Source organism: Chelonoidis abingdonii, chromosome 11, assembly GCF_003597395.2.
Source record: "Chelonoidis abingdonii isolate Lonesome George chromosome 11, CheloAbing_2.0, whole genome shotgun sequence".
Lineage (NCBI taxonomy): Eukaryota > Metazoa > Chordata > Testudines > Testudinidae > Chelonoidis > Chelonoidis abingdonii.
This window is the reverse complement of record NC_133779.1, coordinates 33,992,410-34,012,265: the sequence shown is the minus strand read 5'-3', so window position 1 is coordinate 34,012,265 and position 19,856 is coordinate 33,992,410. Positions and strand designations below refer to the sequence as shown.

At 49.8% G+C, this 19,856-nt stretch overlaps 1 protein-coding gene across 4 annotated transcripts; it reads left to right on the top strand.

The window, feature by feature from the left end:
- The first annotated feature begins 466 nt into the window (after positions 1-466).
- LOC116823635 (acidic leucine-rich nuclear phosphoprotein 32 family member B) lies at positions 467-14,845 on the top strand. 4 transcript variants are annotated; one of them, XM_032779530.2, is made up of 7 exons: positions 467-585; positions 7,444-7,593; positions 9,405-9,527; positions 10,059-10,260; positions 10,648-10,763; positions 11,282-11,327; positions 12,885-14,845. In XM_032779530.2, exons 2-7 carry the CDS (start codon positions 7,534-7,536, stop codon positions 12,971-12,973), a joined length of 636 nt encoding a protein of 211 aa, XP_032635421.1. In that variant the 5' UTR covers positions 467-585; positions 7,444-7,533; the 3' UTR covers positions 12,974-14,845. The 4 variants fall into 4 exon arrangements, with proteins under 4 accessions (XP_032635421.1, XP_032634635.1, XP_032636218.1 ...); XM_032778744.2 differs by having other exon boundaries at positions 10,645-10,763; XM_032780327.2 differs by having other exon boundaries at positions 10,645-10,763; positions 11,282-11,318; positions 12,885-13,147.
- Positions 14,846-19,856: the final 5,011 nt, after the last annotated feature.

Here is a 19,856-nt window from a genome sequence, read left to right as displayed (position 1 = left end):
GGCGGGTGGCCCGGGTGGCGCAGGGGCGGGTTCCCGCGCCGGCAGGGGCGCCGCAGGGCGGGTGGCCCCGGGTGGCGCAGGCGGGTCCCGGCCGGCAGGGGCGCCGCGGGCGGGGTGGGTCGAGGTGGCGCAGGGCGGGTCCCGCCGGCAGGGGGCGCCGCGGGGCAGGTGGCCCCGGGTGGCGCAGGGCGGGTCCGCCGGCAGGGGCGCGGGGGCGGCTGCCGGAGGTGGCGCAGGGGGCGGTCCGCCGGCAGGGGGCGCCGCGGGCGGGTGTCGAGGTGGCGCAGGGCGGGTCCCCGGCCGGGGCGCCGGGGGCGGTGGGCGCAGGGGGTCCCGCCGGCAGGGGGCGCCGCGGGGGGATGGTCCGTGGCGAGGGCGGTCCCGGCGCAGGGGCGCCGCGGGCGGGTGGCCCGGGTGGCGCAGGGCGGGTCCGGCCGCAGGGGCGCTGCCCCGTAGGTCCCCCTTTGTTGCCTTTGGCGCCTTCCTAGAGCAGCGGCTCGGCGGGCGGGTTAGGTGCGCGGCCGGCGCGCGGATGGAGATGGGAGGCGCTCACGCTGGAGCTGCGCGAACAAGGAGCCGGCGGAGGTGAGCGGGGCCGCCCCGAAACGTGTCCCCGGGCGCGGGGCCGCCTGCCGCGGCTGCCGTGTGGGGAGCGGGGGGGTAGCCCCTTCTGTGGGCCAGGGAGCCCCCTCAGGGCGGTTTGGGGGCAGTTGGGGCGGGGGAGGGGCAGGAGAGCCCCGCGGCGGGGGGCAGTTGGGGCGGGGGAGGGGCAGGAGAGGCCCCGCGGCGGGGGCAGTTGGCGGGGGAGGGGCAGGAGAGGCCCCGCGGCGGGGGCAGTTGGGGCGGGGGAGGGCAGGAGAGCCCCCGGCGGGGGCAGTTGGGGCGGGGGGGCAGGAGAGGCCCCCGCGGGCGGCGGGGGCAGTTGGGGCGGGGAGGGGCAGGAGAGGCCCCCCCCCCCCCGGGCGGGCGCGGGGGGCATTGGGGAGGGTGGCAGGAAAAGGCTCCTGCCCTGCTTATGGGCCGTAGGGCGGCTTGTCCCGGTCCCGCGTGGGGGAGGACGCTCGTGCCGGTGCTGGGCCGGAGTGGGGGTGGGTGTCCGCCGTTCCCGGGCTCGCGGCCCCGCGGGTGGCTGGCTCGGGGCGCTCCCGGCGGAGCCGGCCGGCTGTTGGCCGAGCCCCGCTTGCGGCGGCGGCGGCGGAGAGTCAGAGGCCGGCGGGCCGCAGGGGCTGAGATCCGGCGGGCTTGGCGGCGGGTTTCCCGCGAGCGGCCTGCGCTGGGTGCGGGGAAGTCGCCGAGCCGCGCACGTGTGCGGAGGGGCCGGGGCTTGTCCCGGCGCTGCATGGCCGGGCCTGCCGTGGGGCTCGGGGCTTTTCTCCAGAAAATCGAGATGGTGCAGCCTCCTCAGCGGGGGAGGTGGCCGCTTGGGGGAGGGAGATGAGCCGCTTTCCACCCGGAGCGGATTGTGTGCGGGGGAACTCGTGTTCATGGCTATTGAAATGCAGATCCTGTTAACATGGCCGAAGCGTGGCTCGCCTGAAGCCCTAACCGTGCCCGCTCGAGATCAGGGGGACTTTCTCAGACTGCTGCCCCCCTTTCAGGAGTCTGGTTGGTCTTGTGTCCCCCAGGTTTGGTCTTAGAAATACAGAGTGCCCCAGCACACTAGTGCTGAAAAATTGCTCTTCTAATTTTGATCCTATAGGTATAAAATCAATTGGAATATAAATATTGTGTTTACATTTCAGGGTATAGTATATAGAGTAGTATAAGCAAGTCATTGTATGAACTTTTAGTCTGTACTTCACTAGTTCTTTTTATGTAGCCTGATGTAAAACTAGGCAAATATTTAGATGTGTTGATGTACCCTCCCTATACCCTTGCTCTAGAACCTGTTTTTTTAAAATCATTTGTAAAACTTGCGTCCGGTGGCCCCTGCCCAGACACATGATGTTTAACCATGCTCTTTCCTGGACAGTGTTAGCAGAGTGCCTTCTCAATTTACCTGAACAGGTTACTTGCCAGTGAGGATAGGTACCTGAAACACACATGTGGCACTCAGACACGTTCGATCTATCCTCAAAGAAGGTTCCATGCATCTCTTGCCCCAGAATTTGGTGTTACTGGGTTAAAAATTAGCCCTGGGCTTTTGTAATTTTTTTTAACTGGCATTTATTCCTTGAGCAGTGACTGGCCTTTCCGCATTCAGTGTAGCTGTGCACAGAGCTCTTCTCCTGTTTGAGAGCTTTATTCAATAAACTGTCTCCCCGCTTTTCTCCACATCAGCCACATGAATAATCCTATTGAGTCTCTCTGGCGCACTTCAGCATGTCATGAGTGCTTTGCATCCTCCCTGTTACCCTTCATGGCCTTTCCTAACTGCACCATGCGTGGCACCTGGCTCCTCTGACGCTTTGATGCCTCCTGTAGTAGTAGACATCATGGTGCCTTTCGAAAACCGGTCACCTGCCTTCCACGAGGCCCGAGCATGGAAAGAGTCGAAGTATGCCTGCTGGCCGAGACCCTCAGAGCCCAGGGCTATGAAGTTCAGATACACGCCCTGATCGTGGGAGCCTTGGGCTCATGGGACCCCCACAACGAGCTGGTTCTAAAAGCATGTGGGGTCGGTCGACGCTACGCCCGGCTCATGAGACAGTTCATGGTGTTCGACGCCATCAGGTGGTCCAGAGACATTTATACCGAACACATCACCAGACACTGCCAATACCACACTGAGTAATTGAGACAGCCGACCAGGGAAATAACCCACTTCCTTCCCTGAGGGACCAAGGGACGCACCCCACCCATGTACCTATCCACTCCACCGATACTGACTTGGACTCTTATTCATTCCATGGGTGATGAACCCAAGCTCACTTATTCACTGACACTTCAAAAACCCTTGTGCCCCAATCTGGGTCTGTGCCGGTTATGTGATATGTCTGTATCTTTTCATCCTTGCAAACGATATCTGTAACCCCCCATTACCCAAGCCTGACCCCAGATGTACAGTACCTTCCCTCTCAACCTGTGTATATTTCATTTCAAACATTTACTTTAATAAAATTTTTATTTCAGGCCTCTTTCCCTGTTCAGAGTTTGTGGTGTGTGTTGGCTGATTTCATGGACTGCTTGTGAAAATAATATACCAGATGTCTTGTGACATCAAAAATGGATTCCACTGATGCTTGGCAGGGGCAGTTCCTGGTCTCTGAATCAGGGATTTGGCTTTGAAGCTTGCCTAGGCTAATACACCCTTTTCTTTCTTCCATTCCCTCCACTAGTTGTTTGCATGTGGTTCAAGTGGGCACTTTTTTGAGTTACTGGAGGTTGGGACTATTGTCACCAACGACTTTGTCTAAGTTAGGAATAAAAACCCCTTTCTTCAGGCTAGGAGTCGGCTCAACTTGATTGTGTCTACATTGGTGTTCAGTGGAGTTTTCAGTTAACACTTGATTAGGTTTTCAACTGCTAGAACGGAGCTAATGGTGTTGAACTGGCTGCATTTTTAGTGGGGTTTTCAATACAGTTAAGTTAGCACTATTGAGCAAACTCATTTCTGGTGCGGGGGTATGACACCCTTTGTGCTAGTCTAGATGAGGGCCAAGGTGGCTTGTCACTGGTAAGTGGATGTTTGGCTCCTCAAACCTGGCTTTTGTGGGGTTTCTTAGCTGTTTCACCACCTTGTAAAAATGCTGTCAGTGAGCATTGGGAGTAGTATGGGAGTGGGGGTCAGAGAGAACTGGTGAAGGAATGGGGTAGATCCATGCTCCAGTGTGACAGCTGAGACCCCAGACTTGGTTTTGTTAATACCAGGGGCTTCTTGCTATTTTTCAAATAAAAACATATTCATGAAATAAAGTGTAGCCAGTATTTTGCTAGGTTTATCCCTGCACTTCGGTGATTGCAATGTCAGGATTGCAGCATTGGGCTAACATATGGGCAGAAGAAAGGACAAGTGACTGTTCAGTCTTTCACTGAGCAGAAGGAGTGAAATATAAACAATAAAACAGCAGCATAGATAGGATACATTAGTGACTGTCCCATTATTTGTGTTGTGGCAGCTCCCAGGAGCCCCAGTCATGAACCAGGATTCCACTGTGCTGGGTGTAGTACAAAAATCATTATTGGTACAGTCTCAGCGGTATTGTCATGTCCGGGAATTGCAGGTGAGTGTGCAGGAGGTTTTGGAAGGAACTGGAGAGCGAACAAGACTCTGGCAGCTGAAGAGCTGTGGTTGTAGTCTTCTGGAGAAAGAAGAATGAAAACATTGATGGCCTTTAAAGCCCTGGAGGGTATTGAAGTCACTGGGACTGAGTGCAGTAGAGAGCTAGGCAAATCTGTCATGATGGTGGAACTATTGGGACTGAGTTCAGCTGGGGAGGAATCATTTGAGATTCCCTAGTTGGTCCCTGGTAAAAAGAGTGGAACAACCTGACCTGCCTGTTGATCTGCAGGAATTCCAGGTGGTGTAACCTGCAATTTGGAAGGGACTTAGGGCCTGTTTAAAATCTAGTCTGATTCTCTACTAGGTTTCCCTATGTTCGGCCAGCCTGTTGGCACTGTGGCTCCCTTCTGGCTAGTCTCAGACCCAGTTCTCTAGAGAGCAGCAGGAGGCTGCTAAACTGTTTCCCCAGTGCTCATTGGGGGCACTTAAATTGAATTTCCCCTGCACTCTTCCCCCATCTTGTAATGATGCTCTGCTCTAATCCTCTGCTGTAGCCACCCCAATTCTAGTTGGGTGTTGTCCAGGTGTTGGGCTTGCGGCTGCACCTTGCAGTAGTAATAGGAGTGGAGCTGATTTTCCAGGCTATGGAAAGGAGTACAGGGGTTCCTGCTGCTCAGCTTACCACCTGAACCCCCAGGGTTGTGAAAATGAACTTTCTCATGTTGAAGGTTGAAGAGGGGATGTCCTGCCCAGTATCCAAGCCCTAGGGATCAAGAGCTGACCCTCTCCCACCTCCGCTTGAGATACTTCTAGGTTATGTGATTCTTCCCTGTCTGAAATTGGAGCAGCTGAAAAATTCACCTTGTGAACTGGGGAAAAGTCAAGCTAGCAGAACAGGGTTTGCTGCTATTACTGTTCTCTACCTAGTGCAAATGAGTTCATGGGGAAAGGAATAAAGAACTCTAACCTTCCTCCCTCGTCTTCCCCAAATGTAACCGAATATGTTGGGGGTGAGAAGGGAGCTGTTCCTATGTGTTTCTTAATATAGGGAAATGTGGAGGCATAAGGTGGACATTGAGTGCTGTGGCTGGGTAGGAGAGATCCTTGCTGTTGGTCTCAAGATGAAATTGCCCTACAAAACTGAGTCCTCCTGCAGTGGGAGGAGTTAAATCTCTTGAGGATGGCTGGTGCAACAGGATATGGGAGGGTCAGCATAAAGAATGGGGGATCTCTGGGAATGCCTGATCTCTGGGGACAGGAGTTGATCTGTATTGCTTTGAGTAACTTCTCCCTTTTCTGTAATCTTAGTCAGTTGCCTTGGCTGTTCTTTCCAACCAGCTGGTTGGCTGATCTTTTGCCTTGCAGAGCTATTGGTGGCTAGCAGCTCCTTAGCCAAGCAAGGAATGCTGCCCCCCCCCCCCCGCCTTCTGGTGGGGCCAGTTCAACTGCATTGTTGCTGGAGTGCTTAGACAACGCAGCTGACTAGCTGAATCTTGAGCATTGGACTCCTGCATCCTTCAGGAGTGCTTTGTCCTTCATGCCTGGGTTCATGGGTGCTGGCTTGACTTGCTATAAATACCAGGCTTTGCTTATAACAAGGCCTCCCTCTTACCTAGGGACAACCTTGCAGTCTAGGTGACATTTATGTAGGGAAATAAGGTCTTGCTCTTTGGCAAGCCAGAGGAATGGTGTGAATCAACTTTAAATAAGGCTAGGAACATAAAGACAATTGTGGGCATTAAATAGGACCTGACTAGGGCTGGACAAAATGCTTTCTAGATGGTGGGATGGCAGGGGAGGCATTAATAGCAGGAACTGGAGTATAAAACTTAAAACCAACTGCAGGGTACCCTGGGTCTCTTACAGACTGAGTATTTTTTTACATTTTGCAGCACATTAGTCATTCATATTCACTCATTACTTCAATGTTGCAAGCAAAAAAGGAAACTAAAGTATGTGAAGTGGCAAAGAGGGTGGCTTGTGCTTGCTGCTTGGCTCTAAGAAACTCTTCCCACTCCCAATTTTAAAGTTTCTTTAGAAGTGGTTAATGTGCCTGTTAAGAAACTGTCTTTAAATGTGATCATTTTAAAATAGGTTAAACAGTTTTTCTGGTCAATGTAAACCAAGCAAAACACCTTCAAAGCAACTTTCTGATTGTTGGTTGGTCCACCCAAAAGCTGTAGTTGCTACAGAGGAGGTGGGATTCAAAGGATGAGTTTGGAGAGTGTTTGTAGTTTTTTAGCCAAGGATGTGACTTTTGGCTGCTTTGAAGAGCATGTAGGACAAGAGCCCATTTTGAAAATTGAGCCTGTAACAACTGCTGTTGGAGTACTGGGACTGAACCCTACTCGTTTCTGGTGTTCTCACTATGCATGTTTGCCTATCTGACAAGTCGTCGGAAGCAGCATGTGTGGCTGTGGGATGCATTTGCATCAATTGAAAGGAGTGGGTTTTTTTTTACTGTGGCAAATACTGAGTGTATATGAGGTGTGGGTGTGAGCTGGCCATCTTACAAACTTCGTTTAAAAAATAAAAAAGTCAGGGCAGAGGAATTGTCATATATCCTACTGTGCTCCCCTGCTGGCTGGGGACTAGTGCATAAAGTAGATGGAGAGTTTGGCCGTTGAGCCAGGCTGGAAATGCTACTTTAAAAGATTTTCCAGCGTAAGGGGGAAATCCAGATGAATGGAAAGATGGTACCCAAAGGGGATTAGTAACTGGATAAAACCTTGTCGTTTCAAATCTGGGTGAAAGTAATTGCCATATGAAAGCTCTTTGGTGCCTTATGAAATGAGTTGAGATATTTCAGTTCAGCTCAGTTTTGATGCCCTTGTTAACATTCACTGCTCAGATGGCACAAATTACCTGGGCCACAGAGACTGAACCTTTTTTAGAGATGATCCCACCATATCTTGGTGACATGGCATAGTGGCAGTGAAGTTTATCGCGGCCTGTACTTGAACTGGGGATAGGACTGTGGTATCTAGGGACTGCCAGTCTGGCACTTTGTACCCACACTAAGGTAAACTTGGTTTACAGATAGTGGATTACTTGCATACACCTTTAGCAGGGTGGGTGAGAGGGGTTTATTTGGTATTGGTGCCTTAAACCGGTGCATAATGCTTCAATCTTACATTGGTCCCACTCAGGAGCTTGATCTTAATGGGTTAATTCGGTAGGTTAATACAAATTGGTTTTTAGAGCTGAGAGACTCCAGCAGTTTTAAGTGACAATTATGGCTCCTTGTGCCAGCTCCTGAGTGTTTCTCCTTCCTTCTCTAGGTGAAGGAGCTGGTGCTGGATAACTGCCGCTCGGACGATGGGAAGATCGTCGGCCTTTCCTCAGACTTTGAAAATCTGGAGTTCCTCAGCATGATCAACGTCAACCTGCTGTCTGTCTCCAATCTCCCCAAGCTCAACAAGCTCCGCAAGGTAAAGTAAGGGGTGGTGCCAGTTGGACATGAGGCTGTGAAGCCCTACCATGAGTCTTCTGGCAAATGGGGCAGTAGTGGTTGGCGTTAGAGCTGAGCTTTCCTTATAGCGATTTCTCCATCCCCGTGTATAGCTGTCCTACTTCCTCGAAGGTATCAGTGCCTGCCTCCTGCTTTCATTCACATGGGTGCTATCATAGCCTCTTGTGGTAGGGTGACCCTTGCATCATGACTCATTCTGAGCACCCAAAACTAGAGACCACTTCTGAGGATGTTGGCCTCTTTCCTCAGCCTCCCCCCTCACAGGGGCCTCATGCCGTTTGGTGCTGCAGTTACCTTATTACTTTGAAGTGCTGAGCAAAAATCCCTGTGCAAACTGAGGTATGTTAAAGAAATATTTCTTGAAAAGCAGGGAAGGCCTGAAGCCTAAATTAATCTCCCTCTAGCCCGTATGCATGGACCACACTAGAAAAATTCTGTTGCTGGTCCTTGGGTACTAATAGCTAGCTTGGCTAATAGTCTTCGTCTCAGGCTTTCACGATGATTTCTCAACTCTCGCTGTCCTCAGCGTGTCCCTCTCTACACCTGCGGCTAATCCAGCATGGGAACTTGTTGCTGACACCTGTTGTAGGTGCTGCCTTACATCACTCAGCAGTAGGGGGAAGGGGCCTGAGCCTCACAGGCGCTGCTTTGCTGCACATAATGTTTATATGGGGGTTAATCAAATAGATGTGGGAGCAGTAACCAAGCAGAATGACTGTACAGTCTCATTTAACCATTTAATAATCTTCAGTCCTCCCTTTAGAGGTTGAAGAGGCTATATCTGATGGCGATCACCCTATGTGCATGTGACCCCAATTTTCTGGAAAGCGCTGTGCTCTTAGCAGATGCTTGTGACTCTGATCCCAGAGCAACACTGCCTTTGGGGCTCACCTCCTTGTGCATGGCTGGCTATGCTAGCTTCTTTCTGAAAATTTCCACGACTGCAGACACCTCTGGAGTGGCTGCATGTGGTAGGGTGGACTGAGTTCCAGGGTGACTGCTGGCATTTTAAGCATTACCATTTTTTCTGTGAAACAGTGGTTGAAATGCAGGCAGCTGCCTAGAGTCTTGTCTGCAGTAGCCCTGCTACCAGTGGAGATGCAGCGATGTGAAATCTTCTGGAAGAAAGGATCAGTGTAACCAAGGTTGTGAAGATCCTTGGCCATTTCATATCACTGACCTTGTGCTCTGACTGGTGTAAACATGCCCCTTTAGCTGAAGTGATAGTGATTCCCCCCTCTCACCCCGCCACGGCAGGCATGTAGGAGAGTGGAGGAGTAAACTTCACATTATTGCTTTTAACTTGGATTTTTTGGCACTACTTCTTAACTTGAGGGATTGTTACTAGTGTTCCATGTACGGCCTTGAGTGGGCTCAATAGAGCTCCCTCCTGACATGATCATTCTGTGGTTTGTGTTGTGGGGGAGGGTGTCAGAGCTGTATTGGAAAACTGCCCAAATCCCCGTCCTGATTCTTTATTTCCCTCCCTTTCCAAACAGCAAATATTCGGGGGGAGGAGAGAGGCTCATGTTTGCCTGCTGTGGATTACATAATGAAGTTAAAATGGATTCTTAATCTGCAATTTATAGGTAGCAAGTTCTAGTGGTTAGAGAACGGGGTTGGGAGTCTGGACTCCTGTGTTCTGGTCCATGCTCTGACTCACTTTGTGGCCTTAGAGTCCTTGACTTACCCATCTGCAAAATGGGAATGTTATTCACCTATGTCGAGTTGAGAACCTCTATAGCAATGCATCTAAATATTTTCTGGCAGCTGGAGCTGAGCGATAACCGGATCTCCGGTGGTCTTGAAGTTCTAGCGGAGAGGACCCCTAACCTGACCCATTTGAATCTAAGTGGCAACAAGATCAAGGACATCAACACCCTGGAGCCCCTGGTGAGTGAAAAGCCCTGTGCATGGATCTAACTGATTGAGGCTGTTTCCTTTGGGTGTCATGTGGGTGCAGCTGAAGTCAAACAGTCTTGATAACGGTTCCAACAGCACTTCATGGTTCTAATGTGAACTGACGAGTTGCCCGATATGTGGCTGGGCTCCTCTGTCTGGAAAACCAGCAGCCAGTTGCTAAAGGAACATGAATTTGGGCCGGATGAGCAAAACTGTGGATGTAATATGCTCAGTGTCCACCTGGAAAAGGACTGCTAAGGGCTCAGGCGATGTTTGAGGTAGGTGGCACCTGGGTGTGTCATGGCAGTGACTTGTTTGGCCCCCATGGGGGTGTCTGACATCAGCCCTAGGTTTTCTAAGGGGCACATATTACAAAAATTAGTATGCATGAAAGAGTTACTTTACTATAGGTCAGGTAGTGAACTTCCTGCTCCAGGCATGTCCTAACGTCTCCCTCATCCCATTGCTTATAGCAAGTTTAGCAGAATGGTCTCCTAATGGCCTAACAATTAATCTTTGCAGAAGAAACTGCCAAATCTGCATAGCCTGGACCTCTTCAACTGCGAGGTGACAATGCTGATCAACTACCGGGAAAGCATGTTTGCCCTTCTGCCCCAGCTCACCTACTTGGATGGGTTTGATGCCGATGACCAGGAGGCCCCTGACTCAGACCCTGAAGCAGATGGTGATGGGCTGGATGATGAATATGATGAGAATGGAGAAGGTAAAGGGGGCTTGGAGTGGCTCTCTGTAATTGCCTCCCACCTATTTCACTACCCACCCGCCACCGACCACCTCAGTGGTGTGAACTCCTTGCCAAAGTCCAATCTTACTTTGGTAATCCCATCTCCCCCAGGTATGAACTGGAAAACCAAACTTGATTTAAACCAGCTGGGTTTGTCAGTTGCAATACCTCCCATGCGTAGGTCTGTTCTGTGGGCACAGGGCTTTACCTAATGCCAGTGGGGCTGTTCTGAGTTAGTTGCTTTTTATGAGTTGGCACATCTGTGCCAAAAGCTGTCCGGGTGCATTTCCTGGTTCCTTGTGCCTGGTGTGTTGCTTTGAGCACATTGGTGGGGAACCCACTCATCTCCCTTTGTTGTGGTAGAAGGTGAGGAAGAGGATGACGATGAGGAAGATGAGTTGGATGAGGAAGTCATTGATGATGAAGAGGAGGATGAAGATGATCTGGAAGGTGAAGAGGAAGAAGATGGAGTCGATGATGAGGTGAGGCTATTCTTGTTGGCTTGACATCAGTGTGAGCCTTTGGGGCTGCCTGTTAGTAAATACTTCATCTGTACCCTTGCTGACGAAAATCAGTCCTCCTGAGAAACTTTGTAATCTGGCCAAGTATGCTGTATCCTTGCCTGAGGCTAGTCTCATTCAAGAAAAGAGCTTCCTAGGTAGTCAGCTGCTCTGGGAAGCGATGCCTGGATTCCTAATGCTGTAGGTAGGGATGGTATGAGGGTGAAAACACCTTTCTGTGTTTCCAGGTGGCATTACAATTTCTCTTTGTTCCCACAAGTTCCTGTCCCTGTGAGATGAAGGATGAGGAAGGGTGCAAGGAGGGGGGCTAATTTTGTTACTTGGCCATTTTGCGTTCCTGTGCTGCCAGAGGACAATGTCCTCTTGAAGTCATACTTGAAGAGACATGAATGATTGGAGTGGAAAAGGAATTAATCTCTAGTCACTGGATCTTGGTCCTTGTACAAACACAGATTCTTATTTATTTTTTTTAACTCAAGGAGGAAGAGGATGAGGAGGATGAAGATGACGACGAAGGTGAGGAGGGTGAGTAGATCTAATTCTCCTTACTAAGATGCAGCACTCACAAAGGTAGCATTAACTATCCACTACTTTGATGCGAACAGTCACTGTCTCCTTTTGGGGCCTGAGCAATAGAACTAAGCACTTGTATCTTTTATGGCAAGGAAGTCTTGTTCCCATCACTGCTGAACCAGAACACTGTCCCACAGCTAAATAAAATGTTAAGTATTGAGGTTGGGAAACAAAGCACACAAGTCAGGAAATTCAAAGTTAGGGCTTTCACTCTGCTACTCAGTGCATCCTGTGTGTTCCATGGGAATGTATTAGTTGCACTAAACATCAGTCCCAAACTGCACATACTGTGGTGTTGTGTTCAGTGTAGCATTAGGAACACTAACTTGAGTTTCCTTACCTTATAGTTTTTCCAGCCATTATGCTGCACTGATTTTTGCATTTGATTTGCACATTTAAGGGAAAAGACCTGGTATGTCTTTAACTGCAGGTGCCTGTTGTTTTAAACCACTATTGGGTGGTGAGATCTGTGTGTGCTAATGTAAACATGCTGAGTGAACATTCAGTGCAGCCAACTCAGACTAAATCCCTCACAGGTAGAATCCATTTTCCTTCCTCCATGAGCTCTATAAAACAAGCCATGTTTTGTAGCTTCCAGCCTCAGATCCTTGAGTCCCTGTTTCTTTTGCGACTTACGGAGAAATGGCTGACCTGATTTTGCACACTTACCAAAATAAGACTGCTTCAAACTGAGACCAACCATGAAAATACAGCCCAGGAGAAACTGTTAACACTAGAACTACGTTATATCACCATCCCAAGACATTTAAAACAGTCAGTCAATATTAATAGGTTGTCAGTTGCTAAAAAGCTGATCAGGTAGATTGGCAAAATATCCCAGTTCTGTGTAATTCAGTATAATACTCTGGAAGGAGGAGAGGCTCTAATGGAAGCTCTGCTGTGTTAGCATTTTTATAAAGTGCTTGTTCTAGGAACTGTGGTTTCTTTTAGACTCTAGCTGGGGTGTTATATCACTCTAGGCAACAAAGCACTGGGCATCTCCTTTCTAACTTTGAAGTAAATTCCCTAGATAGTTGAAGACTGGATCTGGATGGGCTTACATATAGTTGATTAAAATATTTATAAGGGTATTTATAGGAAAATGGAGGTTGGCACAACACTTGAATGACAAATCTTCAAGAATAAGCTTGGCGGAGAGTCTCAAAAGTGGTGATTTTAGGTGCCTCCATTTTTGGATGCCCAATTTCACACCTTGAGAAAAGGGCCATTAGAGTTCAGGTGCTCACAATATCTAAAATTTGGGCCCTCTGAAGCATCTCAAGAGCACCAAAAAGCACTCATCACTGGAAAATCTTTTCCAAGGCTTTTGCTTGGTTGCCACGTAAAATGGAACAGTGGGTGGGACTCCATCCGACAGCTGCTGTGATTCTAGTTCATACTTGTTCCTCTGCAAGATGTGTAGCTTAAATAGCCTGTGAAGAGTGAGATCAAATGCTGTTCTGCAAGACTGCAAATAGAATTTAATTCTTCCTCCCTCCCTCCCTGCAGACCTTCCACAGGGAGAGAAGAGAAAACGAGATCTAGAGGATGAGGGAGAGGAAGATCCAGAAGATGAAGAGGATGAGGAGGATGACTGATAATCCTAGCGAGCCAATCAGTTTTACGGACTATGACTGTGCTTGTCCTAACCTCCCCATTGTGTCCATGTGAGACTGTAAATCCCCCTCTCCTGGCCCCTCCCCCTTTTGTATGGCTGCAGTGTCCACAATATATTTTTTTAAGACGTAGAATACAGTAGGCGTTCAGGGGAATCTTTCCATACAAGCCTCACTTTCTCACAAGTATTTTATGACCAAAGGCTTTCTCCGTTCTGTGGTTTGCGCAGCATTTTGCAAAAAAAAAGTTCTCCTAGAGCATCTCATGTCTGAAATCAGCCTTACCACATGGGACCGAGAGCTCCAACAACCCTTTGCCATCCCACAGGAGGCGAATGAACACTCACCGCCCCAGCATACATGTCCTCAGCCCAGCATTTGAAGAAGCTGTGAGCATTCTGAGCAGCGGATGCAAACTCTGCTGGTGTAAGTGGACTCTGAAAGCAAACAGTCACCTAAGGTGAACTGAAATAACAATGGTGTGATAGTTGGAGATGCTTGAAGATACTCTAGCGATTGGGGGTGGGGGAAAAGGGCTTGGGTCCCTGAAAGAATCTGCTCTTTGCTGCATCTCAGACCTGTTAGGAGGAACTTTCCAGTAGCCTTGTCTCTTGCTTTCCTATTTTGCATAAACTGGAATATTTTTACCCATTAGCCACTTCTTTGTAGCTTTCAGTTCTTGGATGTCTGCAAAGTTATTATGGTTGGCAGCTGTGAATGTCTTCACTTGCCATAAGGAGGCTTTCTCCACCCCCTGCCAACCTACACCTTCAAGGAAGAATAGGAAACATCAGGCAAGGGGATACTGCCGTGCTACCAAACTGCATTTTTCACTGTACAGGATACACTCTAACCATTATTACTGTGATACACCTAACTCGGCATTCACCGGGAGACCGTGGTAGCCTAAATATTCTCAGGGTCCTTCTGGCTAGCCAGTAACAGCTCTCAGCGGTGGCCTCAATTACTAGCCTGGTGCATGTACACCTTCCCTTTTCCTTTTCAGAGTGATGAGAAGTCCAGTTCGTTCCCATTTATGCACTATGTGCTGTGACAGCTCTCTCTTCCCTTTCACCCCAGCCCATAGCAGTGGAGCCACTGCTTCTCTGACCTGTTTGAGGCATTTTTTTAGAACAGGGAGGTGGAATCCTGCCAAGTGCAACATGGGATTTCTGACCTGTATTCACGATACATCTGTTAGTTTCTAAGGAGAGCTTTGGCTCCATGGAATCAAAGGGCATTAACCAACCCTTCAGTATTGAGTGCCTAGTGATCTCTGCTCAGATAGGTTGGTGAGAGTGGGGGAGAGCAACTACCTTTTAACCAGGTTTATGGGGGCGTTCCTTGAGGCTTTATACTAATGCAGATGCATTGACACTTAACAGGGTTCTCCCTCAGCCACTGCAGACAAATATGTCATCCCCGAGCAGTTACATGTATTCCTCTTGCAGCAAGAAAAGAAAAATCTCACACACCTCCTATAAAAGGCAATTTTTGCAAAGGTGCACTGGGTACTGCAGCACATCTGGATTTCTAGCCCTGCCCTTGTTTCTTGCATTGTACAGTAGCTTATAACCATTCAAAGATAAACTTCTCCTGTAAAATGCAAACTGAGTAACTTATAAATGCTAAAGGAATTTAAAAAAAAATTTCAGAGCAGCAGTTGATATTTTTAATTTTTTCCCTGCATTTTTTCAGCAGATTGTATGGATTTTATATTAGCCTAGTATCTGTCAGGTTTCGATTGGTCAGATTAGTCCCAGAAATAAGGATCTTCACCCCTTTTGTATCTTTTTTTTTTGTTACAAAATTTGGATAAAACTTTTAATAAAGACTTCAGTTTTTAAAAACCTATTATAATGGATGGTGTGTTCACTGCTCATTGGGGAAATCAGCACTGGGTGAGACACATGGGAGCGTATCATCCACTCTCTTGCTCAGAGCAGGGTTTTCAGTCCAGGACTCCTCAATCTAGAAGCACAGCTTATGCCCAGTTTATCTTGTGAGTGCCAGGGAAGTCAGTGATTACTTTGTCTCTGGTTACCTTTCATAGCTGCTAATGTAGGTGTAAGCTCTCTATTGCTCCTTCATGATGTATAAAGATCATCTCAGGCTTAGAAATATGCTTTTTACTCTTGAAATAATATGTAGCCTTCATTTATCTCTTTGCTGGAACAGAAGACCTAGTTTAAATCTGGAGGGCTTGTGCTACATTATCAGCTCCATAGGGCAGTTGCCCTTAAATTGCATAGGAAGAGGTTGACTTTCAGGTTTATAGAAGGGTGTCAGGTTGACTTGGTGGGTAAGCACAAGAAATTCCAAATTTCTTTCCAATCCTACTTGAGGGGAGGAGGAGGGATAGCTCTAGCTCAATGGTTTGAACATTGACCTGCTAAACCCAGAGTTATGAGTTCAATCCTTGAGGGGGCCACTTAGGGATTTGGGGCAAAAATCTGGCTGGGGATTGGTCCTGCTTTAAGCAGGGGGTTGGATTAGATGACCTCTTGAGGTCCCTTCCAACCCTGAGATTCTATGATTGGCTTTTCTGTAGAATCCACACTTGCTCCACAGCACAATTCCTGCAGAAGCATTTTGCCATGGCCAAGTGCTTAAAGGCACACTGGCCAAGCATGGTGCCTAGACCACTCACGCCTTAATAGTCTTGGTTTGCAAGCACCCTTGGTTTCCAATAACCCTGTCTGAGGAATTGTACTTGAGCCCTGCAGCCTACTGCCAGGGCCACTCTGGATGCAAAGGAAGTTTAGCATCCTAAAAGCAGATGGAAAGGCCTTACCAGCTGGATTTCCATCTTCCTCCCTCCCCCATAACAGGAGCAGGGTGGTTCTAGTATATTGCATTGGGCTTTGCTGGCTTTAAACAGTCTGTTCCCCATGCCCCATCATGCTGTTCACAAGGGGAAGTGACTGATCAGACTCCTCATCTGGGATCTGGAAGGGCCCCCAAATCTTGCATGCTGCTCTGGCCAGCCAAGCTACGTTACGGTGTCAGGAGAAGGCCTGGCTGCTACAGCAGGGTGGCAAGGGAGGCAGCACCAGCAACCATGACTGCTCAAGGACAAAATCAAGTGCTCACACTTACCCAAGAGCAGCAAGTTGGGAAGCAGGTGCCCCTAGGAAGAATGGGCAGACAACCTAGAGTGGTTCCCATGGAATACCCCCACTCCCCCATGCTGGGAGGCAAGGGAAGCCCTGTTTTACCAGCTCCTGGAAACTGATGGGAAAGGGAGTGTGTGGCCTGTCAGATGGCTGGGATGCCCCCTTCGGGTTTTCAATGCAAAGGGAAGGGCCACTGCTCTTAAATATTTAATTACAATATTGCCCAGAGGTCCCAAACCAGATCAGGATCCCTGTGTCCTAGGTGCTGTACAGACACGAGACAGTCCTGAAGACCCTACTGTCTAGATAGATAAAGGCGATAGGTTAAATGGAGGTGCAAGCTCAGTGATGCAGCCAGGTCTCCTGGATCCCAGGCAGGGCCTGTTCACCAGGCTGCTGCTGCCTCCAGGGAGCTGCTTTTCCTTCTCTGGAGAGATGGTCCCACAGGCTGACTGGCAAGAAGTTCCTCCTGATCTCCAGTGTATTTACTCCTGGATCTGCCCCAAATACCCTTTGCTGTGGTACCCAGCTCTGTAAGACGCAGGGACACAGGCATGTCCTCTCCCCTCCCCAGCTGAATTGCTGAAGCTGTTCCCGCAATCCAGCCCCTCGGCTCAGCCATATTAAAGCTGCACTCTCTCTGGGTGGAGTGCGCTTGGTGCTCCCTCAGCTCTGCATTGACTCAGCAGCCGGCTGCTGTGCTGGCTTCTTGCTGCCTTTGCATTGTGTCAGACGTCCTCTCCTATGTGAATTCCACCCCCACCCCTGGGTGCTGACTCATGCAGGGTGTAGTTGCCACAGGCAAGGCTGAGGAAGGTTTTGCAGTTGAAGTTGCCTGTACAGAGCTGCTGGATGGGGGGGAGTTAACTCTTCATGGTCTTGGAGGAACTGCTCACCACCAGTGCTGGGGTAGGGGCAGTGGCTGGGTTAGGGTGGGTTAACTGGTAAGACTAATGCTTAACGGTTTGATATTTTACCTCCCTTGTCACAATCCCACTTTAATGCAGTCACCCAGGCTGGCTTAGACTTAGACTTGAGCAGTGGGGCTCAGGTTACAGGCCCCCTAGCTGGGGCTGAAGCCCATGGGCTTTGACTCCCTCACCACCCCAGGCAGGGAAGATCAGGCTTGGCCCTGCCCGCACCCAGGGCAGTGGGACTTGGACGGACTCAGGCTGTGGTCCTCCCTCTTGGGGTCATAGTGATTTTTGTTGTCAAAAGGGGGTCACAGTGCAAGGAAGTTTGAGAACCCTGCACTAGTGCATCAAGCAATGTGACCTGCATCCTCTGGCTTGTTTGCTCCTGTCCTCGTTCCTGGGGGAGACTTGGGGGTGTGTAGAGTGGTTTGTTTTGGTAGGGTTTTGTTTTGCAATATCTTAATGGTCAACCTCTGTTTATGTTGGAGAAAGCAGGTTGGAGAAATGTGTGTGGCCCAGGCCCCGGCATGCCTGAACAGGGCCTAGAAGCCAGTGGAGAGAGCTGCAGCCAAGTCTGATGTGCTCACTTTAGGCTGTGTTGGTGAGGAGCTGGGCACAGTGTTCTGAGTTAAGGGTTTCCTAAGGGCTGGTTACATCCTGCCCAGGACTATGGTGTTGCTATGGGCCAGCTGAGTGGGGACAAAGACTGGTATAGGTGATGCCGGAGCATCATTCACCAGGCTAGGACCGAGTCTCCCAACCACTGGGTGATGAGAGCAAGTATCACTAGCAGATGCAGCTATGTGAGAGCTCAGTGTTGTGGACGTCTCCAGGAGCCTCCTGAATTGACCAAGGGTCGGGAGGTGAAGCTTCAACCAGGGCCTGCACTACAGCTGCAAACTCTTCAAAGTGCTTTCCTGGTGTGCCCCTCCTCTCCGCCCCCCCCCACCCCGATGCAGCTCTGCTGTGCTCAGGTTGAGCCTGCTGATCCCATCTGAGCTGTGGGGGAAGGATAAGTAGATCTGGGTACTATCTGCCCAGCTGTGCTGGTTGAGTTCCTGGCAACTGATCGGCTTCACCTAGTGAAGACAACAAATATGACCAGAGTTGGAATTGAGCCTTGGTGGGAAAGGCAGGTGGGAGGTGGAGTTGCAGGAGGGTGGGCCAGTTTCCATGCTGCAGGTAGCCAAGTATTAAATCCATGTTACAGCTAAGGTCTAGCAAGAGAAACTTCTCCAAGGTCCCCCAGGGCTGGGGCAGAGCCTGTGGCTACCAGCCTCCCTCCTGCATTAGCCTGCCCCTTACCCAGAGGGTGGTGTGTGACTCCAGCAGCTTGGCGCAGTCCTCCACTGAGCAGTCACCCTGGGCAGCAGGGGTGGGGGTGGCTTGCCCAGAGCAACGTGGGACAGAGGTGCCACTGTTTGCATTTCCCAGCCCCAGCCTGTGGAGTGAAATGGTGCCTGGGCCCCTTCAAGGGACGCGCTTTGCTCTGTGGCAAGCGATAACTAGTGGTGTCCCCCAGGCTTCTGTACTGGGCCCAGTGCTGTTCACCATCTTCCTCAATGAGCTGGAAAAAGGGGTGAACAGCGAGGTAGCAAAATTTGCAGATGATCCAAAACTAGTCAGGATAGCTCAGTCTGAAGCAGACTAGGAAGAGCTACAAGAGGATCTCACAAAACTGGGTGACTGGGCAACAAACTGGCAGATGAAATTCAATGATAAATGCAAAGTGATGCACGTCGGCAAATGGAATCCCAACTATCCCTATAAAATGATGGGGTCTAAATTACCTGTTACCATGCAAGCAAGCATTGGGGAGAGTTTGCTGAAAACAGCCCCTCAGTGTGTGGGGGCAGCTAAAAAAGTTAACAGCATGTTGGGAGGCATTAGGAAAGGGGCAGATAAGACAGAAAATATCAGCTTGCCTCTCTCTAAAGCCCTGGTGCACCCCATCTTGAACACAGCACGCAGAGCGGGTTGCCCCAGCTCAAAAAAGATACATTGGAACTGGAAAAGGTACAGAAAAGGGCAACAAAAATGATGAGGAGAATGGAACAGCTTCCATATGAGGAGAGAGTATTAAGACCTGGGATGTTTTAGCTTGGGAAACAAATGACTAAGGGAGGAGGGCTGTGATTGAGAGAGGCAGATCCTATAAAATCATGCTGGGTGTGGAGAACGTACATAAGGAAGTGTTATTTACTCCAGCTCCTAACACAAGAACTAGGGGTCAGCAAATGGCATTAATAGGCCACAGGTTTAAAACAAACAAAAGCAAGTAATTTTTTCATACAAACAGCCAGTGGAACTCTGCCAGAGGATGTTGTGAAGGCCAAAACTACCAGGGGTCAAAAAAAAAAGCTAGCTTAGCTCATGAGGGGAGGGGAGAGAGAGGTCCATCAATGGCTATGGGGCAGGGATGGTGGCTCTAGCCTCTGCTTGCCTGAAGCTGGAATGAGCGATGGGATGGATCACTTGGTGATTCCCTGTTCTGTTCAGTCCCTCTGGGGCACCTGGCACTGGCCACTGTCCGAAGACAGGACACTGGTGAACCTAGCATCATGGCTGCTTCCAGGCTGCTCCTGGAGCACTGGGGGGGTGGGTGGTAAACAAGAGGCTGGCAGAGGGTAACTGCTGGGGAAAAGGCCATGCACCGTACACCCTGTCTAGGCAGCAAGCTGGTCTTCTGCCACCTTAGTGTCATGATTGTAAGAGCCGTAGACCAGGCCCCCTCCCTTCCCAGGGTGCATGTAGTGCACCTGGCATGGGGGGAGGAGGGGGTCACCTTCACTACAACTAATTAACAAGTGAGGCCAAACAGCTGCAGCTTCTCTA